The following is a 25,807-nucleotide window of genomic DNA, read 5'->3' on the forward strand; positions in this document are numbered from 1 at the left end:
CTATATAATTTATCGATTATAAGGTCAGCTTTGGTCACATCGAACGAGAACGTTCTAGCCTTTATATTTCCATCCTTTATGGGCTCATCCTTGCCCGATGGTCTAGGCTTGGCCATTATGGGACAAGTATATGTATCCCCTTTTACCAATTCGACCAAACACATTTCGGCCTGATCGTATGATTCGTCATCGATGGTATGAACGTCAAAATTTGGGTCTCTGTAATAAGTCCCTTTACTAGAATTTTTCATTTGTTCTTCTTCTCTTATCAGTCGCTCATACCTAATCACATTCGCACTCAACTGGAAAAGGTCAGGAAATTCCTTGTCCTGGAACTTCTTTTTTAAATCAAAGCTTAAGCAGCCTTGTGCGATCTTGACAAATTCTTTTTCGGGCAGAGGTACAAAACACTTGCTTCTTGCTGTTTTGAACCTTTAGAGAAAACTTTCTGCCCATTCATTTGGCATTTGACGTAGATTCGCCAAATCAGCCAAAGTGACTTCAGACTCAGTTTTATAAAACTGAGCGTGAAACAACTGTTCCAGTTGTTGCCATGTTTAAACAGAGTTCGCTGGCAAGTTGATGAACCAGGAGAAAGCTACTCCTGTTAACGAACTAGGAAACAGTCTCATTTTATGGTAATCGGTTACATCACCACTTTGCAACGTGAATCTCCCTATGTGTTCTAGAGTAGACACCTCTCCTAAACCGGTAAATAGTGAGAATTCTGGCACTTTGTACCCTCTAGGCCATGGATATGCTTGGTCTACCCAATCAGGATATGGCTTTGTGTACGTCGGCCTAATGACAGGATGCACCCCAAAAGCCATCTGATCCTGCACGATTTCCATAATCTGGTTCCTCAACATGACATTGGGATCATATGGAATTCCTACAGGCTGATTAACCGGTTGATTTGCATGAGGTCTGATGTTTGGTCCTTGATTGGCAACAAAATTACCATAATTAGGGCCATTACCACTAGCTTGGACATCTGTTCCCTCATTACTACGTGGAATATTCTGTCCATTGTTTAGGACATTATCTCTCACGTTTGGACTACCCCCCAAGTTAGGCATGCCATTACCATTGTTTTGATTTGGCACTGTAGTACCCCCTTGGTTTGAAGTAGAGGGACCAGAAAGCGATTCTACCACTTGATTCGAATTTAGGACAGAGGGATTATGTCCCACAATTGTCCTGGCTTGAAAGTGGTTTGTAAGAGGTATAGCCGGTTGACATATTTGGCCTACTAACTTATTCATTGTTTCGTTTAACGTCTTTAGCTGTTTGGCCATATTGTCATAGTGTGCATTTCCATTTTGTGTAAATCTTTCCATATTATGAATACTTCGAAGATTTACCTGTTCAACGACGTCTTGCGTGAGTTCTCCAAGCAATGCACGCATGGTTCGAGGACTCAACTCCGTCATTGGTTCGTAACGACTGTTACTGCTCTGATTTTGTCCATCTGTTCGTGGAGAGGCATGCTGCTCCTCATATCGCTCGATTACAGACTGGATTCCTCCCTGACTTGCTCCTTCCTTGTCGGATCTCTGAGGCATATTGTTTCACCTTTTGTACTTTCAACACCTAACACCACCGTCCCACTGGGCGTGCCAAATTATTTCGCGCGGGTTAAGTCGCTAACAATTAAAAAGGGTCAGACGATTGTGTAAGGGACGAAACCTCTTGAGACAAAATCCCAAAAATGGGTGTTCTTTTATTGGCGATGATTTTACAATTGGAAATGAAAAACAATGTGCCTTCAAGGGGCGCAAGCACACGAGTTACTGAAAGAAAAGTGTTTAAGTCTAAAAACTAAGGAAATGAAAATTACATATTCTATGTTCAAGAGTTTTGGATTCGGTCCTTGCTTCTATGTTCCTTTTCCCTTTTATATTTCACAGACGATCTCTTTGTGATTAACTGCTCTAAAAACTGCTTGATCGTCCTATAACTACCCACTTTCTTCGTAGTGGCCATTTTGTCATGAAAACTGCCTTTTAACTGCTGCCATTACCTTTCATCGTTCAACCGCTTTTCGATTGAATTCCTTGAGTCATGGAACGTGATAGGGCTGCTTGAACAACTGCCTTGGTAACTCCATTTCTTGATAACCACGACGCGTTATGTCTGTTGATACCTTGGGCGACTTGAAGGTTTGGGCGAGAATAGAATAACAGCTCTGGGCGACCGTATGACACCCTATTCGTTCAGATTCTGGGCGACTTGCAAACTTGGGCGATGGCGTTACCACATTCTTGGGCCCCCTTATTTGGGCCTTCACCTTGATTCGTTCGATTGGACTTCGTTCTTTGGGCTATCTGATTTGGGGATCCTCCAATTGGGCTTTACTCCTTGGGTTGTTCGATTTGGGCTGAATTTTTATGTATCAACAGGTGGTTCGTAGCAAAGTAAGCGGTGCGGTTTGAGTGTTGGCATTGTGGTAGTAGGTGGTGATGGCAATGATTATGGTAGTGTCTGTGATGTTATGGTGGTGGTGGTGGTGGTGACGACGGTAAAATCGGGGTGGTGGCGGTGGAGAGGGGACGAAAAGTTTGTGATTAATTATTTAGGTGTTGTAATCAATAAATAATATGTGACCTAAAAGAATGTGTGATTATGACTAAATTTGAAATTGTCATTAAGAATTTGGCGAGTTGAAACCAATTAATTCAATAATGTGTGATTGAAAAATGATTTGTGACCAAATTAATTTGATAATTTGTGATCGTAAAATAACATGTGACCTTTAAAATTTATGATTTATGACCAAAAAATAACTTGTGACTTATCAAAATTTTGATTTGTGGTCGATGAAGTGACTTACAAATTTTTTTATTATGATCAAAAAATATTTTGTGATTAATTATTTCGATAAATTGTGACCAAATTATACGGTATTGTGACCTTAATATATCCAATAAAAATTTTAATTAGCTATTTAATTAATGAAATTTAATTATCTCATGAATTTTGAAGTTTTAAAACTTATTTCTTAATTTTGAAATTGTGCATTGTAATCACCTTAAATATGAAAATTTCCTTTCTTAATTTTCTTTGTTTAATTTTGGAATTGCTGGTAATTTGGTGATTGACTGATTTAGCCTCTTGACACTTTTTATCTTTTCCTTTCCACTACATTCCTTATCAATCTACGGAAAGCTATCTCTCAAGCATAGATTTAGTGTCGATCTCAATGAGAAAAGAAAATGGAGCAGAATTTCTCAATTATAAAAAAAGGTACTAATTAGATCGAATCTTGTTATTAAGGATTCGCATCACCAAATTGAGATTAGTGGGGACGAAACGAAATTAAAGAAGAAAAGTTATATTATTTGATTAAAGACACTCAACGTACATCAAGTCTAACACAAAAATAACATATTCTTGAATCACACTAAAAGTGTGGGTCTTAAACATTATTCCTACATGTTAATGTTGTTGTATTAAAGTTGTTGATAGATAAATCGCACATTGAAAGATGATAAAATAAAGAACAAAGCTATTTGTACAATGATTATCGACATTTTTTGTTGATAATTAATGTGTTGTCAAGATGTGGTTGGTTGATTTAAAAAATAGTTTTTAGACTGAAGAGTATAGTTATTTGCAGTCGCTCACTACTTTAGTCGTTCTACGTGGGATACATGTGATGGTTAATGATTTGTTGCATAAGATAATAAAAAATTATCACATTAATGTATCAAATTACTAATTACCACATTAATGTATTAAATCACTAATTGTCACGTGTATACCACGTATAACGATTACGACAGTAAACGATTACAAATAGCATTACTCTAAAATGATTCGTGTAGGTTTTGCCAACTCATGATTATCAACCAAAATTGTCATCCACAGTTGTACATGTAACATGATTTTCGAATAAACAAACAATTAATTCGATTTTATTAAAACTCAAATTAGCACATAAAAATTGGTTTACTAAAAAACGAGCCATATTAAAGAATAAATCTCACGTCGAAAGATAATAGAATAGATAACCAACCGTTCGAGTACTTAACCCGTTAAACATTTTGATCAAAACGTCACAACTTACTTCGAGCCACTGCACGCGTTGACCCAATTATGATGGGCCGTGCCAAGCTAGAATTTTAAGCTCAAAGAACCACGAGGACTTGCTCGGGCAATTGGATTTATTGAAAATATTGTATTATTAGGAGTAAACTCTACTCGTTAAGTTCTTAGTTATATTTTAAAAAATGAAGTTAACGATATAATTTGCAAAATATTAATAAGCATGTCTAGTTTTTCCAATTATCGATTAAAAAAATAACCAATTATCACGATATTAACAAATTTGATAATCTGTCTGAGCCACATATTTTACATACAGTTCGTACTAATCCCAAACAATATTTTTTGATGAGCTGATTCAAGCACACTACAGACTTGAACTAATCGGCTAGACTTACATACATGTTTATTATCAAAGACGAAGCTATCTATTTTGACGTCGCTAAGTTATCGAGACATGTTCCGAAAGCATGGCTTTTATGCTTTTCCATTTGAGTGCATTATTACACTAATATAATCATAGACCACTAAAGTAAATCATATAGTGGTACAACATTACTTTCACATCCTTGTCAAATATGGCCCTTTCTTCACTACAAAAATAAATCAGATTAAATTAAAAGCAATTTAGATAGTTAGTTAATCAATATTCATTCTTATCTACATAAAATCTCTCAAATTGTATCTCGACCGTTTATCGAGCATGTCACTATCCTGTTATATTCAGCAGTTTGGAACAAAGTCCTAATCAATACAAAAAATTGGGCCCCACCCGAAAAAAGGGTGAAAAAATTATGGGCCCACAAGGCATGGATCCAGAATCTGTGGCCTTTGAGGAGTGAAGAGAAATACATTCTAGAAGACTTGGCTCGTGCCTAGACTAGACTATTAAATATTAATAAACATTATTTGACAATTTACAATTTGCTTTCTTTCGGTATTGTGAAAAAGACATTAGTTTTGTCAATATAAATGAGACAAATTTGTCGATTTATTATTATTTATTCCAAATCATTTAAGATTAGTCCGGCCAAGAAAATCCATAAACCTTTCTGTTCTTTTAGTTAAAATAACTCGCGAGAACAATGAAATGTAATAAAATATTAATATATTGGCTTTGAATTTGACATTTAGAAAGTGGTAGAAAATAGGCCTTCTAGAAGACTCGGCACGTGGTTTTGGCAGTTTTGGGCAATAATTATTATAGTGCTGATAAGGTTTTAAGGGTGCTAGATGAATCGAGTCGAACTGTTTGACTCACCCCACCATCGAGTTCAATTTGACCCACCATACGAACTGCTACCTTCATCAAATGTGAACTCGACTCACCCCATGTGCTCGTTACTCAGTGGGGCTAGCCGTTCTTGTTTACGTTTCAGTCACAATTTATTAGCCAACTCGTGTAAGGGGAAGAAAAGTGGAGCAAACCTGAAAGCACAACCATTATGCGGAAATAAGTGATTTGTAAATGTTTTAAAAATTAGAGCATTTTCAAGGAATTCTGTGTTTTTAAACATCATATTTCACAACTTAGAAAGCATATTCAAATTTAGAGTGTAAAAATTATTCTAGGTCGAACCACGACATTGTCAGACAATAAAATCAAGCTGAAATCGTTTTTTTGAGATCGTTGGTTCGAATCCACGTTGATTTGTCGACGTTTTAGTTTTGAACTGAGCAAAAGCTTTGAAGTGGTTTGATTCAAGTTTTAATCTTTGCAAATAGTTTCATACCATCAAATTGTTCAAAAAAATTGAAAAAAAAATTAATTTAAAATTTTATCTAATTCAATTAAAACTAATCACATTCCAAATAAAAATATACATTCATATTAGAGACAACTCAATTAAAATCAATATCTAAATAGACAATTTTCCATCCCATAAATTCAGTCAACACAATTGTGAACACAAAATCCTCAAATTATGTGAAGTGTTAAGAAACTGATGTTGAACCATATTCATCAACCACCAATTGCAATTGAGTAAACAATTAAATCGAATTTTTAATTCAAACTTACACATTTCTTTTCCTTTTACTAATAATTTTTTCGAATTTCAACACAATTTCATGTCAGTTATATCCAAATTTCTTATTTTTTGGTTATCATTTGTTGTATTTTATTGGTAGTTGTTTTTATTTTGATTTGTGCTGAGCTTCCTTAAACTTTTACTGGACAACATTTTTTGTTTATTTACATCTTAATTTTCTGGTCATGTCACTCAATTAATTATTTATATTTTAACTTAGTTTCTAGATTTTACTGTTAATTACTAAAATGATTTGGTAGATTGCTTAAATGGTTATTTTAAAGATTTGATTAATGAGTCTTTCGACATATTACTTTGATGAAAATTGAATCTATATAAATACAAGATTATTACCCAAACTAATAAAAATGTGTTAGCTATCCAAATATCAACAATTATTTATGCTTCCGCATTCCTTACTAGTGGTCAAATTCTTGATTCCTTATAAATTTGTTGGGTGCAATTATAGTTGTTGACGTAATTTGATTTAAAAATTGGTTACATTATAACAACAAATCTATAGTGATTCGTCAATATTTGGATGAGGTAGAAGTATTAGATGATTTACAAAAAGTTATAGAAGGTAGTACCTTATTGACATTTCTATTCATTTTCTTTGATTAGTTGTTTTATATAATTTAACTATAATAAATGAATTAACATACGATATTCTTATCTTTATTGAGAGGTTGAATTATGTGTTATAATTGTAAATATTACACTAATTAGTATCTATTAAGATGTTAAAATGTTTCTATCATGTTGCATTTGAATGATTAAAATTATATATATAACTTTAATTTGTAACATTTTTTACAGTACTATGTATGTTTTAATGTGAAATTTTAAACTCGTATTTATTATTTAATTTATTTTATATACAATTTTTGTATTCAGTAAACCATGACTTTAAATTTAATGAAACCGAAAAAAGTGGTTTGAATTGATTTTATTTAAAAATTAAAGTGGTTTGGTTTGATTTGAAAAAAAAAAATTCAAAACCGTTTTAATGGTTTGATTTTACAATTTGTCACAAACTGGTCAAGCAAACCATATTTACCCCTATAAACAACCTCTTTATTTTTGACACTTAATTTTATTACTCCCAATACGCATTTATTATTTTTTTTCTATCTTTTATTTTGTTGACTTCCCTCCAAATTATTATATTCTATATCTGAATTTTCTTGTATGTACTCCGTCTATCTTATAAAGGTATGATTGATTTCCTTCTTTTCATGTCCTAAATTATATATCACTATACTTGTTGAGAGTATAGCTAATTTTTTAATTTTCTAATATGATTCTATTTAATGTGCCTTATTATCAATAATGTGAACTACTCACATTTTAATCATTAATTAATATAGAGGGTTATTAGAAAAAATGTAATACATTTTGAATTCAACTATATTTATTACATTTTCTTAATGAAAGTAAGTTTTTCTTTATATGGCGGGTGAGTGCCATTTAATTGGGTCAATATATGAAACATTGAAAATTGGAATATTTTGAATGCATTTAATCATAGAAAATGGATTTCACTCTCCAAAATATAATTTAAAGAGTATATTAGAACTTAAGAATTGACTCTTTGAAATGGGAAGTATTTTACTTTTGAATAAAGCTAATCAGACAAGTTTGAAAACAGGGAGTCAGCATACATACTGATTTGATAGAGATTGATTGGGCCTTTTTTTTTTCAAAATGTCCAATCATATTTCGACACATGTCCACCCTATTTTTTTCACCTTGATTTTGAGCTTGTCTATGTAAAAAAATGAACGATTACTTGAGATGCTCTTACGAGTGTAAATTGGCCGACAAACAAAAGTTTGCCATCATGCTTGTGTGTGTTAGTTGCAAATATGAAGGAAAATAGTTGGAAACCACTGCAATCAATTATGGGGCACCCAATTTTAGTACGGATGATGACATAAAAATGTGTTAGCTATCCAAATATCAACAATTATTTATGCTTCCGCATTCCTTACTAGTGGTCAAATTCTTGATTCCTTAGAAATTTGTTGGGTGCAATTATAGTTGTTGACGTAATTTGCTTTAAAATTTGGTTACATTATAACAACAAATCTATAGTGATTCGTCAATATTTGGATGAGGTAGAAGTATTAGATGATTTACAAAAAGTTATAGAAGGTAGTACCTTATTGACATTTCTATTCATTTTCTTTGATTAGTTGTTTTATATAATTTAACTATAATAAATGAATTAACATACGATATTCTTATCTTTATTGAGAGGTTGAATTATGTGTTATAATTGTAAATATTACACTAATTAGTATCTATTAAGATGTTAAAATGTTTCTATCATGTTGCATTTGAATGATTAAAATTATATATATAACTTTAATTTGTAACATTTTTTACAGTACTATGTATGTTTTAATGTGAAATTTTAAACTAGTATTTATTATTTAATTTATTTTATATACAATTTTTGTATTCAGTAAACCATGACTTTAAATTTAATGAAACCGAAAAAAGTGGTTTGAATTGATTTTATTTAAAAATTAAAGTGGTTTGGTTTGATTTGAAAAAAAAAAATTCAAAACCGTTTTAATGGTTTGATTTTACAATTTGTCACAAACTGGTCAAGCAAACCATATTTACCCCTATAAACAACCTCTTTATTTTTGACACTTAATTTTATTACTCCCAATACGCATTTATTATTTTTTTTCTATCTTTTATTTTGTTGACTTCCCTCCAAATTATTATATTCTATATCTGAATTTTCTTGTATGTACTCCGTCTATCTTATAAAGGTATGATTGATTTCCTTCTTTTCATGTCCTAAATTATATATCACTATACTTGTTGAGAGTATAGCTAATTTTTTAATTTTCTAATATGATTCTATTTAATGTGCCTTATTATCAATAATGTGAACTACTCACATTTTAATCATTAATTAATATAGAGGGTTATTAGAAAAAATGTAATACATTTTGAATTCAACTATATTTATTACATTTTCTTAATGAAAGTAAGTTTTTCTTTATATGGCGGGTGAGTGCCATTTAATTGGGTCAATATATGAAACATTGAAAATTGGAATATTTTGAATGCATTTAATCATAGAAAATGGATTTCACTCTCCAAAATATAATTTAAAGAGTATATTAGAACTTAAGAATTGACTCTTTGAAATGGGAAGTATTTTACTTTTGAATAAAGCTAATCAGACAAGTTTGAAAACAGGGAGTCAGCATACATACTGATTTGATAGAGATTGATTGGGCCTTTTTTTTTTTTCAAAATGTCCAATCATATTTCGACACATGTCCACCCTATTTTTTTCACCTTGATTTTGAGCTTGTCTATGTAAAAAAATGAACGATTACTTGAGATGCTCTTACGAGTGTAAATTGGCCGACAAACAAAAGTTTGCCATCATGCTTGTGTGTGTTAGTTGCAAATATGAAGGAAAATAGTTGGAAACCACTGCAATCAATTATGGGGCACCCAATTTTAGTACGGATGATGACGTCGACAAATTAAACTAAATAATATAAAAAGCAAAACACTAAGGGTCCATTTGATTGTAAAGATGGAATTGAATTGCCTAACTTGGAGTGTTTGATTGCTATTTTTTTCCATGGAAAATATTTTCCAACTTTTAAAAATATGCCTAATTTTCCTTTTTTTAAGGAAAATATTTTTTTTGGGTAGAGGTGGTTTTTATTTTCCACAAAAGATGGAAAATATTTTCTTTTCTAGGTGATATTTTCCATGTCAATCAAACACACTCTAATTGTTTTCCTAAAAATTGTAAATTATTGTGTTTGATTTGTATAATTTTTCACGTGAAAAATGTTGAAATAAAAATATTTTTTAATGTTCGTTTAATTTTGTTTTACATGAAAATTGTCAATTAAAGAAAAATATTTTTTTTTTCCATTTCCATGCTATCAAACACCCCCTAAACTCTCTTTCTAGTTAAGTTCTAAATAAATTAATTTTGCTGGCATCTCTACAGTTACTTGAATTATTAGCAATTTATTCTGTTGCATTTACTAAAAAATAAAAATTAGGTGCAAAATTGAACCATCCTTTTCTTTTCTTTCTCTTATTTTATTATTATTATTTATTTTAACAAATCAGCGTGACAATTTTAAAAAATTTTAGGCTCCATCAAAAAAGTATGATGAGGTTTCGGATGCCTCACACTAAACATCCCACTCACAGGAGTGGGCTCCACGATTATTTTAATCGCGAGACCCACATGTGTAATGTGAGAAGACTGTCAAAGATGGTGTAAAAAATATTGTACATCTAGCATGCTTTCACTAAGAATACTATATCCCTTGATATGCTTCATAGCGTCGAGGAAGGTCAAGGATCCCATAACCTTGATAGCGCACTAGTCCTAAATTGTAGTGATAGATGAGTCCTAATGATACCTGTGTTAAACCGTGACGCTATCAAATGAGAGTTGGCATGCTGGGAGTTAAAAATTGTTAATTATGGAGTTTTTTTTTTTTTTTAAAGTAATAGTTTGGACATTATGAATACCCCAATTTTTAAGGCACGGACTATCGATTAAATATCAAAATTATAATCAATATAAAAGAATTTGAATTACTCGTCTTAATGACAGAAAGCATTCAAAGTGTCGCACCACCCAAATTAGGTGCCAAGCATGCTAGTCAACTTTTGTTTTGTAAGTCTACCAATGACCAAGAAAAGGTGCAAATATTTCGACATCTGTCATACTTCTCGTTCAATAACTCACTGAGTCAACCCATGAGAAAAACCTAATCGACGGCTAAAGAAGCTAATTGGAGCCGACGAGAGCCGTAAGTAGACAGATGCTAACCTTCTAGAAGCAAGCCAGCCAACAAATAAAGGAATCCCATGTGCCATGTCAGCACATATCTATGGGCCCGGCCCGGCCCAATTTGTTACATTCCTCCTCCTCTGACCTTCCATATAAACCCTCCTTTTCTTCACTCACGTAAATGATAAATCATTCATTCCAATTTCCTCAAAAAAGATCTATAAATCTTCAATGCTGGCAACATCAGTTTTTCCTTGTAAATCCTTAGTAGGCTTACAATCACACCACCGCCACATGTCTATACGCTCTGGTTTGGCACGGAACGCGCCGCTATCCGTGGCGGCAGTGGACAGACGAAGCCTCTACGAGGTTCTGCGGGTTAAGCACAACGCATCCCAAACAGAAATCAAGACGGCGTACAGAACGCTTGCTAAGATATACCACCCCGATGCCAGATCGCGTTTCATGAATTCCTCTATTTCTTCTTCTTCATCATCATCGGACGGTCGAAGTTTCATCGAGATCCACGACGCTTACAATACGTTGTCGGATCCCGAGGCCCGGGCGGTGTATGACTTGAAATTGAGCATCGGATCGCAACGGCGGAGACCGCCACCTTCGAGTGTTTATGGATACCGGAGATTTAACCCGACTCGAAGGTGGGAAACGGATCAGTGTTGGTGATTCTGCCATATGTATGCTTGTTATTAATTATGCATTATGTGGTAAATTAGTAGACGAAAAATCTTATGTAAATTCTTCTTCTTCCTTTCTGTTTTTCTTTCATTTTTCCACTTAAGGAAACGAATACAGATTAGCCCCTTTTTTATTTCTTTCTTCTTTTTTGGGGTTTTAATAAATAAAATTATCATGTGTAATTTTAGCTTAGGGAAAGATTTGTTGGTTTTGATTTCTGCTTATCTACGCAATTGACTACTTGTTCTTTAACGAACCAAAAATGCTATTGGACAGTCATAAATAATTTAATTAAGGCCATATTTTGTGATTACTCGATTTATTCAAATTATGACATCTTGACATTCTATTGGATACTACACCAACTTGTTTTTCTTTCTCATCATCTCGAATGTCAATATATCGTGATCTGAATGATTCAAGTGTCACAATTGTAGGAAGTTATGAGTAGCAATTGCAAATTTTAAGAAAAGTCAAATGAATTCTACGATTTTTGGCACTCAGATTAAGCCCTCGTTTGAAACTACATATATATTTTTCAGTGCATGGTAGAATAAACGATAAAATGAAAAGCTCGATTAGCTTGGTCAGGATGGGAGTACACATGCTTTTGATCCTTAAATTAGAGAAGGATTCTTGTGAATTGATGGAAACCAAAAGGATCCTCTGCTTTAGTTATTGTTTTGGTTGAATCCGAAGGATATGTACATTTAGAGTTGGACAAAACTCCCGAACAGAACCGATGGAACCGAATTCGAACCGAACTCGACGGTTCTTTTCAAATTAAATACCCGAACGGGTATAGTTCTGTTCTAGGTTAAGACCCGAAAAATCAAATCTTCCTAATTTTTTTAATTAATATATTTCAAATATGCAAAATTATTTTATTTTTTCTAAATAAATTTGTTAACTAGTTAATTTAATTCAAAAAAAAAAATTATGATTTTTCTATTTCTAATTTTCATGTCAAAGTTAACTTAATCAGATTGACCTCAATTTTATCTAAATCTGTTACTCTACTGTAGTGTCGTTTCTATTTGAGAAAATCGAATTAAAACTCTACAACGTCTCTCTTCCTGTAATTTTAATAATCAAATTTATGAAGAACTCAACAAAGAGAGACATAAATGACACTTAAGATTAGACTACATTATTTTGTACGAGCTAAAATTGAATATATCATTAATTAAATTAATGTAACTTTGTATATATTAAAAAATTTAATTATAATACGGAATCTCGGAACCGAATGGAATCGAACTGAATGGAACCGAACCTGAACTGTTCCATAATTAAATTTGGATTCGACGGTTCCACTTACTAAATACTCGAAAATTTCGGGTTGGTTCGGTTCTCGTTAGAATCGAACCGAACCGGACTATGTCCAGCCCTAGGTACATTCACTTAATTTAATTTTATATATATATTATTTATTTATTTATTATTATTATTATTATTATTTTTTGGGATATAGTATCGTGTTAGTTGGTGTTCAGCACCATTTTATTATTTAATTGCATATTAGAATATACTAAATGAAAAAGACGATAATACAATGATAAAAGGTTTTATCTTTTTTCCTTTAATAATATCTAGTAATACACTAAAAGGTAAACATAATTTTTCTACCTAAGCCCCCCGTTTGACCCCAATTTTTTTGAAAATTAAAATAGGTGGAATAATGTTTTTTTTTTATTTTAAAAATGAGCGGTTGAAAAAGAAGAAAAAAATTTCGATTTAAGTGTAATATTATTTTATAAAAAATTGTGTGGTTAAAAATAAGAGAGAAAAATAAAACGTAATTTAATTAATACCAAACGGGGGCTAAATTTGACCTTCTCATAGTGTCTCTTTATAACATATCCCTCACCAAAAATTGAAATAATAAATAAACAAATAAATAAAAAGGAAGAAGAAGAAGAAGAAGAAGAAGAAGAGGACTTTTGATTTTATTTCTACTTCTTGTAGAAATTTTATTCTGAAAATGTTAATTATGATAATTTTTTCTAAAAGTTCTTCCAGTATAACAAAACACTTTCAGTAAATGAATCAAACATGTTCATTATTAGTTCGTTAATCTTAAAAATAATTTTTTATTTTTCTTTTAAACCGGTCTTGAGAAGGTTAAGAAAAAATTATTCAAATATGTTCATTATTAATTTATTTCCACTTTTCAAAAATTATGTCGAGAAGGTTGAAAAGAAGAATAACTAATCCGTTTGATTGCAAAGATAGAATTTGGGTGGAAAGAAAACGAATTCCAAATAATCGGATAGTCTAAAATTTGTTTTCCTGGGAATTATCAATTTATTGTATTTGATTAGTATAATTTTTTATGTGGAAAATGTTGAAATAAAATAATTTTTTGATGTTCGTTTGAAAAGAAAGAAACACAAAAAAATCATCTATTTTTTGGTATTCGTTTGACTTTGTTTTACATAAAAATTGTCAATTAAAGGGAAATATTTTTTTACAATAATTCTTCGAATTTTTTTCCATTGCCAAAAAAATAAAAAATAAAAATAAACAGTGGCCTAGAAAATGAAAAACCTACTCAACCATGGGAATTGAAATTCTTTATTTTGGTGGAATTGAGGGTCACGTTGGTGAAAGTGAGAAAACCAATTACGTAGAAATTATTACCTATCAAACATGCAAAAACTTGAAAAATGGTGGAAAATTTTCCATTTTCGATGAAAAATTTGGTACATCAAACAGGAACTTAAGAAAAATAGAGCATGTGCAGCGAATGACGAATAAATAAGGAATATTGCATAGAATTCAACATATGCAGTCAAAATAGTATTTATTATTTTAATGTTTAGGATGCCTGCAAGACGCAGCTACCTATATGGGAACACCAAATCCACATGTAGAAATATTTTTGAACAATATTTGGATCAATCCGTGGAATTCATTTTGGGGGTGGGGGTGCGAGGTGGGGGATAGTAGAGGAATCAAAATTGTATTGTAATCCCATGAAATGGCAAGAAAATAGAATTAGTTATTGTTAAACTTTGACCAGGTTTGGTTTGGTTAAATTCCAACCCAAAATCAAAAGCAAATCAATTGGTTGAAATCAACACACTCTAACTCTTAAATTAAATTGAATCGAATCAATCCAAGAACTAAAATAACCAAATAACTTTATATTACAAGAACTATTGATTAACAAATAGACTCAAGTTAATATAGAGACTTATCAAGAAAATTTAAAAAAATTATTCTCTTATCATGTATTATATTATATAGCATGATTGCCTAAGTGGGAAAAAAAGGTTAAGTGTAACATAATGAACTTGTGAAAGGAATTTTCAATGTTATTACTTACCGGCAATATCATAAATTAGAGGGAAATGAGATATAGTTATGAGATTGGAGCTTATCTTGTGATTTTTATTTTTCTTTAAAAAAAAAAAAAGTAAACATGTAAGTGGGTTGGGTTAATTCGATTAATCAGTGGTTTGAGACTTTAACTCATGACTGAATCAATCCACTATGGTTTTGTTTAAAGGAAAACCAAAACCAAACCAATTGTCCATGTCAAACTGATTCAAACCAGAGTCAGTTCGATTTGATTAGTTTGGTCGATTTTCAGATATTTTTTGCCTAGGCTTAGTTATCGTTGACGTTGATAGAATGGCTACTTGAAATCTATAAATAAAAAAAATAAGAAAAAAATTGAAGAAAATTGAACATTAATGCACAAAAAAGGAAGATATGAAATTGTAGATGCGAACTCTACACATCTTGTAAATATTCATAAAATTTTGCACAAGCTTCCCACTTTTGCAGAACATGCAGATTACTCTTTTCAACAGTGTTGAAAGCAAAGGAGTTGATGACATGCACGATGAGACGAATATTGGAAAGTTCCGCACCACCAGTGGTTGGAAGGTTGCGATGGTGGTTCAATATTTATAATAGGCACAAGCTCCCTCATCCATGTTAATTTTCTATACTTGCTCAAATAGGGGACATATGTGCACCACAATCATTGGACTGCAGGGGCAGAGTTACATAGAGGCCAGTGTAGGCCGATGCCTGCAATAGACTTTGGGCTTAACACAGGAAACTCCAGTGTACCTGCACTAGACCAGAAAGAGAAGAAGAAGAAAAAGTGTGCTTGTAGGTAGTCACAGAGGAAGAAGAGTTACAGTTACTGTCATGAAGTTACAGGGACGAAGGGAATGAGGAAAAAGAGTTTAGTTGGGCCAATTTTATAATTTTTTACATTTTGGGCCTTTTCTTTAGTTAGGCTTTTTGGAAAAATAAAAAGTAAAAACACAATAGGCCCCATTACAAGTGAATTCAATTTTGCAAAGAATTAAAAATTGAATTTGCCCCATAGTCATACAACATTTTCACACGGAAGGCCAACCCTATCTTCTACCTCTCATTCTCCCAGCCGCGGTCGTCGCCCCGATTCACGCGGCAAGCCAGTGCAAAGCAGCCCAGCTTGACGCTTGCTCTTTGGTAGATGATAAGTATTCCTTTACTTCAATTAATTTTTAGGCAATGTAGACTTCTAAGAAGCGTCAATCACTGTTTTGCCCTTCAATTGAGGAAAGATTTTGAGTGATATTAGGGACAGTGAAGGGTAAAATTGCTATTTAAGGGGATTAGATGAGAGTTAGCGTCTAACGTTTGAATTGTAAAAGGAAAAATTTTAATTTTTTTTGAAATATAAACATTTTTAGATTGGCAGATTGTCAAATTATTGTGTTGGCATGAATTATGCATTTTCTATATTAGTCATAAAAGATCAGTATTGTGATATTTAACGCTAAAGATGAGAGTTGACCTCTTCAATTTATTGTTTGTAGAATGGACCCCCAACATCTTATCCATTGTTAAAAAAAAAAAAAAGAGAGTCATGTCAAACACTATTGTTGATTCGGTGGTTTTCGAGCTGACCTAGATTTCATACCTATACTTTAGCGATTCAATCTTTTGTTAGGCACTTGAATAAGTTTGATTGTTGATTTACATATTACATAAAATATTAGAAAATAAATTTTGGAACGTGACTTGATATATATATATAAAAGTGTGTTAAGAATAAACTTGCGGCTATGATCACGTCAAGTGGGTATGGAATACGGGAAACATGAACTATTCCTCTCTAGAGCTCTGCCTTGATCACTTGAAGTTCTTTTTGTTTATAGACTAATTTTGACCCCAAAAATCACTGTAGCTGATACATAAAATTGTGCCCGCATTGGACAAATCCCTAACTCCACCCTTGTTGGATCGGTCGGATTTATAGCAGCCACAAGCTCCATCATTATGGTAAATCCACTTGGAGGAAGTTGTGGAACTTAATTATTATCGCTCCACAGAGTCAAGATGCGGATCAAAAATTTATTAAGGGCAATTCCAAAATTTTTGTCCGTGTAAATTTCGATTTTCCCTAATTTATTTTTTAAATAGGGGTTGTCATTAGACTTTTAAATTACAATCATAAAAAATAGATTAGAAAAGATAGATGTTTTATTTTCTCTTGTATTATAGTCAATTATTATATAGCAAAAGATGACGTAGACTCACAATGAAACAAGTCTTTATAAACCTTGTGTGTCTTTATTTCTTTTTGCTAATTAATTATTCTCGATAGAATAGAATTAGAGTTTCTAATTCTCAATAAGGAAGAGAAAACAAGCAAAATATACCAAAGCGAGCAAGCCAAATCCCGACGACGTCCACTATTAAGCTGAGGCAACAACAAACGACGGGCATCTGTTTGAGAGACAGAGGAGACCAGTTGATAGAGCATTTAGACGACGTGTTCGAGTCAATAGACAAAGAAAAGAAATATGTGATTGCTAGCCAGTGAAATCAACCAATTCTTGATTTTATTAAAAATTAAAGAAGTGAAAAACTAGCACTGTTTAATCAGTGAAGTACTTCGAAGAACATGCATCAATTTATGAGAGATGACATAGAAAGAAGAAGGAATTAAATAAACTGCACCCATCGGAAAGTAGAAAACATACTGCATTTTTTGGCATGAGGATTCTGATTCTTCAAAAGTTGTGAAACCCTCGATGAATTCTATCCCATCAACCTCGATAGTGTGGCAGATGAGATATTTCAAACCACATGAATGTACATGATGTCAGGACATACAACATATAACAAATAGGTGACCCCATTCGATGGGCTTACTCTGAAAAGAGTTTACCCCCATGAATTCGCATCTCGAGGAGCTTTGATGGGAGTAGATTGATAATCCCGTTTTACCCCCATGAATTAGACATCTTGAGAAGCTTTGACGAGAGTAGATTGATCATCCTGTAGTCTTTTGGCTGGCTACAATATATGTGGTAATTGAATGAATGTTATTCATTCAAGACCAACACATATCTTCCCTGCTCAATTTACACCCACGCTACGAAATTTCGAATCTTAATCTTCTTCTTTATGGCTATCCAGTGACAAAGACCTGAAGCTGATATTAAGTCCCGGGTTGAAAAATGGTAATAAGTGGGGTTCCAAGGACACACAATAATTTGGTGTTAGGAGATCCTTCTGACTGCTGCATCACAATCTGAAGGAATGTACGGCTTCCTCAAACTGTCTAGGGTCCTTCGAAACCCAGAGACTACCACCATTCAATCATACAAAATGTATGCAAAAGCTAAAAGCTTCTCACAAGTAGGTGGTCCATCCACCAAATTCTTTATCTCTGGCTCTCTCTCTTTTCTCTTGGGAATGTGATTATTAGAAGACATGAAATTTGATTGCGAGGAATATATCAACCAGAAATGAGGATACAGAGAGCTAAAGCACAACTTGAAAGCAATATATACACGATAAATAAAATGTAGAATTTCATTGATATTAATCATATTCACATCATTGTGGTCCAGGTGTAATTCGTGAAATATTACATTGAGATTAATGTCTGTACATGCAAACAAACAATAGGCATTTAAACGAAAGAATATCTGTTTATGAACGAGGAATGATGCACGCTAGTATATAAAAACCTCGTCTGGTATGCCATTTCTGTTTCCCTTAAGCCGGGATTCAGAACCCTTTCCAGGCAGCGAGAACTTCATTAAAGATTTCGGCAATCAGTTCTCTATCTGCACACTGAATAAATTCATTGAAATCATCTCGTATATCATAGATCTTACCGAATTTCACAAGATATTGCATACAGCTGGTCTTCAGTTTTGGCAGTTGATACAGAGAAGCATTTTGCAGCCTCTCCAGCACATTCGTGGAGTCAATGTCTTCCAGTAAACTCTCATGACAGGCTTCTTTCAAATCTGAGATATCGTATTTGTCTGCTGCCCGAAGAAGGGGTAGTCTATGGGTTAGAAATTGTTCGTTTTCTATGTTACCGTACAAGTAATTGAGAAAGGCCTGGCAGGCTTCAATTGACATGTCGGAAATGTTTACTGCAGATATTTCTTTCTCTTTCAGGTTGTGCAAGAACATGCTTTGGAATACAGGTGACCTGGAAGCAAGAACTGCACGATGTGCTGCAATGCTCCCATCAGATGAATTTATTACAATATCCGTGTGAATGCTTTCAGAAAACATTCGACCAAGGGACGATAGAGCTGTTTCAGTTGACTGTCTCTGTGTAAAACCTTCACTCCAAATCGAGCAAGGTTCTGCACCCTGTGTTAGAACATGTCACAAGCATGATGGAAATCCAGTTAAATCTTCTTCAGAACAAGTTTTCATAATTTAATTTAGAATATGGCATGCTCTGTCTCATGGAAAAGGTTTTCAGACACTCTGGTTCATGTTATCATCATATTTTATGCATAACAGGCTATGGCTGAATAACTCTTACATTAGGAAACGAAGTCTTTAAATCAATAAATTCCACGTCGATGATGAATTTCCCAGTTAAAGGAACCTCAATCGCCCAAACAAAATCGTCGTTGTTTTTAAGCTGCTTATCAATAACTTCTGCATGAAACAATCAGATGAAAATTTTGTGAAGAAGGAATTCAAATGTGATTACATAATAATTGTGATTATTCCGATCATCTACCTGGATGAACCAAACTCTTGCGATCTCCTACTGAGGATACCACTTTAATTATAAAAGATGCAATTGGAGGACTTTCTCTAGTTATATTTGATACCTCCGGGTACAATTTAATGGACAAAGTCCGATTCTTCTCCACAGATAAATGCCTTCACTCAGATGAAAATCATGAGAAAATAAATTTAATTCCCACAGCTTAAAGAACATAAAAAATCATCATCATCATTATTAGTAATTTTGGTCATGTTAATTGGAAAAAGAAACATATTACTGCAAAATAAGTAAAACAGAGAACGGAGATTGAAGGATAGAAACAATTCATCAAGCAATCAAATTGAAAAAATAATTAAAAAGCTTATTATGTCACTGACCAATTCCATTTGCCGATCTTGAAAGGGTCTGATTTCCTATAAGTGCAGGAGGCCAAGTTTTCGATCCGCCATTGGGCGAGGCGCGACGTCGTTTCAACTTGATACGCAGATTCGCTCATCCTAGAGAAAGCAAGTGCCGCAGTGATTTCATGGATACAATCGAAAATTCCTTCCAACAACTGATCTCCGTGCTTTCCCAGCTTTGCTTCTCGCTCTCTTCCTCATATATTAGTACAATTACCTTTCTCTCTCGTCTCTTTCTACACGTGCAACACTATATACGATCAATTGATGTTTATGCCCAGTTGAAAATAAAATTTCCGGCACGCAAGATTATTATAGTTAATCGTGCTTCACGCCATTGATAGTGAAGTTTTTGCAGAGAGAGGTTTTGTTGATACTCTGGCTTACACTGCACTTCTGGCTATGGAGCACCAATTTCATTGACAAATGCTGGTTTGAAGTGTTTAAATGAATATGCTTGGAAAGGGACAGAAATTTGTCCTTCCAAGCAAAGAATCTATTTTGTTTTTACTTTCCTTTCATCCTTCACCAAAAAGTAGGTAGCAACTTCCTAAGCTCCGTTTGACCCCCGTTACCTGAAAATAAAAATGAGAAAAATAGTATTTTTAAAAAAAAATAAATAATTAAAAAAGAAGAAAAAATTTTCGATTTACGTGTAATATTATTTTATGAAAGATTGTGTGGTTAAAAATAGGAAAGAGAAAAATGAAATGTAATGTAATTGAATTTAATGGGGATCAAACAGGGGCTAAGTTTGTTCAAATGAGTGAACAAACTTTTAATTTGTTAGATGAAATCTCCAACCTTCTATTATTATAGCACCTTGGCCCTTAATAAACGAAAACAATATAGGGCTCGTTTGACTGAACTTTTGAAAAGTTAAAAACCGATTCAGTGATAATGAGTAATTTTCTCAAAAAACTCTTATACTAGAAATAGAAGTCCTTTACAAATACCGTTAAATGTTTAAGGAATGTAAACATTGTTTTAGAGGGTCAAATTGGAAAGAACAAATAATTTTGGCAAATAATTAATGGGCAATTATATTTACACCACATTTTTTGTTTGTTGAAACACACTTTAATTATACTCAAGGTCCTCAATCTTTATTTATTTTAGAATTTATTGTTTTAAGTTTTTTCGTTGAATTCTTTTTTTAACCTTTCATTGATTAGCATTTCTTGATTTTTATTTTCATTTCTGTCAAAATAGTTGTGCATTTTTGTGTTTATTGTGTAATGGACAAATAAATTATATTCTTTTAACGATGATTTTTTTTAATGGAAACTGTTATTAAAGATGACTCTTGGGGGGGGGGGGGGGTTTGAGTTTGGATTTGGATTTGGGAATATTTGTGCCTTTTATTTTATCATTTTTAGCCTAATTTGAAGTGAAGTATAAAAGATGTCATTTAATGGTCAAATAGAAGAAAAGTATATGTTGCCTAGGGATCAATTCGCTACAAACTTGAAAGTTGTGGACTTTAGGTGCAAAAAGTTAAAGTGAAGACTAAGTTTGATACAATGGTCTTAGGAGGACCTACACTGCAAATTTCCGTAAATTAGGTAGAAATATTTTTAAAATTATAAATTGGTTCGAAAAAGAACCTTCACAAATTATCTTTACGTTTTTCCCTCTTTTTCTTTTTGTGGTTTTGTGTCGATTTTCACTTTTTGGTGTTCTAAAATTACTCCATTCTACAATAAATAGGAAAGAAATACTTTCTTGATTATGGATATTATAGAGGCTATTAATGTAATATGATATTCTTGTCTAGTGTGGCTTTGTCTTAAATGACATAATATGGTGACAATGATTTTGTAGATATTTAAAGGCTCCTTTGTACCACAAATTATTAAATTTACCTATTTTGCATTTGAATCAAGTTTTTGGAGTTATATTCGTAATTAGAAGTTAAGTTACAAATTTAGCCCCTATTTGGTAGAGCTCTATACTTAAAAAGTAATAATAATAAAATAAAAAAAAATTGGAATAGTGTATTGATTGAAAATGTATGATTAAAAAATAAAAAAATAAAAAATTTTAGATTTTACGTGACATCTCATAATAACTTCTAAAATTGAGACCAAAACATAAAAATTTGGAGGGGAAAAAAAACCAAAGTTTTGGGGGGGGGGGGGGGGGGGGGGGGGGTGGGGGGGGGGGGGGGGGGGTTCACTTGCCCCTTATGCCCACTCCTATGTCCACCCCTGACTGTACTACATATATATAATAGTTTACATACACATAATATGATAAAATATGATTGTTTTAGAATTTTTTCAATAAATAACAAAAATGCTTCCATACTCTCTTTTTGATATATCATCTGTACACAAATTATTTTATAACTCTATTATATACAAGTAGTATTATTTAATTAATTTTGACAACACTTTTATGGGATTCACAACTTTTCATCCTCATATTTTATTAATCTGTATCAAAGTTTACTAAAAAATTTGATTTTTAATGAATCAAACATTGGTTTACTTATTGTTTAGGATGCGTTTGATTGCTAATAATTTTCATGGAAAATGTATTTTTTCCATCCAAATTTCTACTTTTATACTATTTGATTGATATTTTTTCCATAAAAAATATTCTCTTACTTTTAGTCATGTGACTATATTTTTTTCAAATCAAGGAAAATATTTTCTCTAGGGGGGCAGGATTTTATTTTTCAGGGAATTTATTCTCTCTATCCATTCTCTTTCATTTACTCATTAATAAAAAATGGACAAGTGTAATATTTTCTAGGTTGAAAACTAAATCAATCGAACAAATTTAATTGACAATTTCTATGCAAATAAGTTCTAGGCAATTGAATTGTTTAGAATTTATTTTCTTTCCATACAAATTTCATACTTGCAATCAAACACACCCTTAGTGTAGATGTTTTGAAACAACATTTTTTGAATTTTCTTTTGTTTTTTGTTTTTGAGAAAAACATGGAGAAATTTATTGGTTGACGTGCAAAATTATTTTATTGAAAAAAATTGTGATTCAAAATAAGTTTGAGGAAAATGAGTTTTAAAAAATATGTATCAAACAAAGATTATATGTATTTGACTATAGAAATAAAAAAAGGTTAAGAACGTCTTTAGAAAAAAAAGCATAATTTGACAATTTCAAACCGTTTTTCCTGTTGTTGGAATAACTTTTTAAGGTAAAGTTTAGCAAATTTTGAATATGAAAATGGGAATATTATATAATGCGTATTCATCATATAATATAAAATATGGTTGGACTATAATAAATAATATTTTCACTTTTTCATCCTCTTTATCTTTGTTAGTACCATTCAATTCTCACGATCAAGTATGTCGGCCGATAAGAATCTAGATTACTCTTAATATCTTACATTTATAATTAGTAGAGAACGTCTAAGATGGTTGGAGTTATGTAACTTAATTTAAATTGATCTTTGTGATTCATGTTTGAAAAAATAACTTACAAAAAAACGATCGTCGTATATATTTTTGAAATATGTGTTCTACGTTCAATTTATGATTAAGATTTTTAAGAAATTCAACCTAATGAAGGATTCAACCTCTTGAGATTTAATCTCTACTCATTCCCTTGACTTGTCACAATTAAACTTATTAATTCTATATGAATTAATGTTTGTTGTAGTGGAAAATATAAAGTGGACTAGGGGTAGGTAGGGCGAGGAAAGAAAAATTATGGTGGGGTCATTTGATTAGAATCTTGAAAGCAAAAAACGAATATGGTCTTTGGCTTTGTTGAGAGATTAAGCAAGTTGGCAAGAAAGTTATCCCATTAGGTGGGATATTGTTCCAAGTATTTCAAAATTTCACGCAATCAATTTTTTTTAAAAAAATATATCGCGTCCTTGTTTTTATAGAAATTAAAGTCAAAATTTTAATAAAAATTGTGAGTTTTATAAAATATGTGATTGAAATTAATTGTTGACTTTAACTTATATTAATAATTTGATTTTAATCTTCACCAAAAGAGGGCATATTATTTTGATGCGCCCCGTATTGGGCTGTGGAGGATACTAAAGATGTGATCTTTTTTATCAACTCCCTTTAAAAGCTTTTCTTGTGGACAAACCACTTTTAAAAAATTATCCAGATATATTCAAAAGTAATTTTTTAATTATAGAAGTAACTTTTGACTTTTCAAAAGTCCAATCAAATGGACCGAAGTGTGTTACTATCCAAAAAGTTGCTTTTACAAGAAACGGAATTAAAAATGCATAACTTTTTTTCTTATTTATTTTATATATTAATTTAAGTATTCATTGGGAGACTACATTTTGGTTGATGAAAAATGAAAGATTAGAGTGGCTTTGGGTTAATCACATCATAATCAAGAAAATTAAAGGTATTCAACAGCACGCCAATATATTTTGGACCAATCAATGATCCATATTTTATAGCGACTCTATAGTAAAATCCAACTTCACAGGTTCTTAAAGTCACAATCAATCATATATTTAATTAATTCAATTTGCCACATGTTTTACATTAAAAGCTGGCTTCGTGAACAGTTAAGTACTTATCAATTCAACAATTTACGACTTGTTCCGTAAGGATTTTGGGAATTATTTTTCTGTCCGTTAGAAGAAAAGTAGAGGCTACCTGTAATAGAAAAAGTCAAAATAACGATTGAAATAGTCAAATAACAGTAAAAAAATCAATTTTTTTGGGGTAAAATCACTCCCAAACGGGCTCTTACTTATAATTTCGTCTAAAATAAAGATTAAGTCATCATTTGGTTGAGCAACTTTTTATTTTATTTTATTAAAATCTATATCAAAGTTAACAATAATTTTGATCATACGTTTGGGACCTACAACTTTTAATAACACATTTCGCTAACTTTTACCAAAATTTACTATTTTTTTACTCTAAACCAAATAGGAGCTAATTTAATTGCTTGATATAGTCTACATCTACAACATATTAAAGGGGGATGATGGAGAAACTTTTAAATACCAAATCTATCCCTACATATTTAGTTATATGCTCACTATACCCTCATAATTGGAATAACAATTTAATTAGTAAAAGTGGGGATGGTGGATAAACTTTTAAATACCAAATTTATCCCTACATATTTAGCTATATGCCCACTATACTCTCATAATTGGAATACCAATTTAATTAGTATTTATCATTTGGTTTAGAATTAATATAATATAATAATATAAGGAGTGAAATATTTAATTGATATTTATCATTTTGGATTGGAATTAATATAAAGAGTAAAACTAACATTCAATTATATCAAGAAAAAAAAGGAAGAAGAAGAAGAAGAAAAAAAAAAAAAAAAAGAATCAGTGGTTTGCCATTCAATTGATCATTTTGTTTTCAAAATTTTTATTTTCCACCAACGAATCAATTTTTATTTTTCATCAACAAAATCCTTATCAATCTTCAAGATTTACATTATAATTCATGCAATGCGTTTTTATTTTCCATCGACAGAGCAATTTTTAATCTTCATACTTTACATTATAATTCATCATTTAAGTTATTATTTAATTGAGGTTACAAATATTTTAAAGGTTGCATTAATATATTAATGAGGGCATTCAAGGAATAAAAAAGAAAATATACACGAAAATTCAATAGCTAACATTCAATTGATTTTTTCTTTAATTTTCATCAACAAAGCCCTTATTACCAATTTAATTAATATTTATCATTTGATTTAGAATTAATATAAGTGGTGAAATAATTAGTTGATATTTATCATTTGGATTAGAATTAATATACGCAGTGAAACTGACATTCAATTAATAATAATAAAAAAAATTAACGAAAATTTAGTGACTTATCATTCAATT

At 31.8% G+C, this 25,807-nt stretch overlaps 2 protein-coding genes across 3 annotated transcripts; one reads left to right on the top strand and one right to left on the bottom strand.

The window, feature by feature from the left end:
- The first annotated feature begins 11,046 nt into the window (after positions 1-11,046).
- LOC111376470 (chaperone protein dnaJ 11, chloroplastic-like) lies at positions 11,047-11,829 on the top strand. Its single transcript, XM_022999430.1, has one exon. The coding sequence runs from the start codon at positions 11,113-11,115 to the stop codon at positions 11,563-11,565; it is 453 nt and encodes a 150-aa protein (XP_022855198.1). The 5' UTR covers positions 11,047-11,112; the 3' UTR covers positions 11,566-11,829.
- Positions 11,830-18,384: 6,555 nt separating this feature from the next.
- LOC111376472 (BTB/POZ domain-containing protein At1g55760-like) lies at positions 18,385-20,422 on the bottom strand. Of its 2 annotated transcripts, XM_022999432.1 has the most exons (5): positions 19,963-20,422; positions 19,595-19,740; positions 19,391-19,509; positions 18,720-19,212; positions 18,385-18,635 (listed from the first exon to the last, which is right to left on the bottom strand). In XM_022999432.1, exons 1-5 carry the CDS (start codon positions 20,079-20,081, stop codon positions 18,610-18,612), a joined length of 903 nt encoding a protein of 300 aa, XP_022855200.1. In that variant the 5' UTR covers positions 20,082-20,422; the 3' UTR covers positions 18,385-18,609. The 2 variants fall into 2 exon arrangements, with proteins under 2 accessions (XP_022855200.1, XP_022855199.1); XM_022999431.1 differs by having other exon boundaries at positions 18,385-19,212.
- Positions 20,423-25,807: the final 5,385 nt, after the last annotated feature.

This window comes from Olea europaea, unplaced genomic scaffold, assembly GCF_002742605.1.
Source record: "Olea europaea var. sylvestris unplaced genomic scaffold, O_europaea_v1 scaffold1508, whole genome shotgun sequence".
Classification (NCBI taxonomy): domain Eukaryota; kingdom Viridiplantae; phylum Streptophyta; class Magnoliopsida; order Lamiales; family Oleaceae; genus Olea; species Olea europaea.

Bases quoted from the DNA above. Each gene is read 5' to 3' on its own strand.
- LOC111376470 (XM_022999430.1), top strand. From the start codon at position 11,113: ATGCTGGCAACATCAGTTTTTCCTTGTAAATCCTTAGTAGGCTTACAA.
- LOC111376472 (XM_022999431.1), bottom strand. From the start codon at position 20,081: ATGAGCGAATCTGCGTATCAAGTTGAAACGACGTCGCGCCTCGCCCAA. The intron at 19,741-19,962 runs GTCAGTGACATA...ATCTGAGTGAAG, and splicing joins AAGATCGGCAAATGGAATTG to GCATTTATCTGTGGAGAAGA. The intron at 19,213-19,390 runs GTAAGAGTTATT...GTTCTAACACAG, and splicing joins TAAAGACTTCGTTTCCTAAT to GGTGCAGAACCTTGCTCGAT.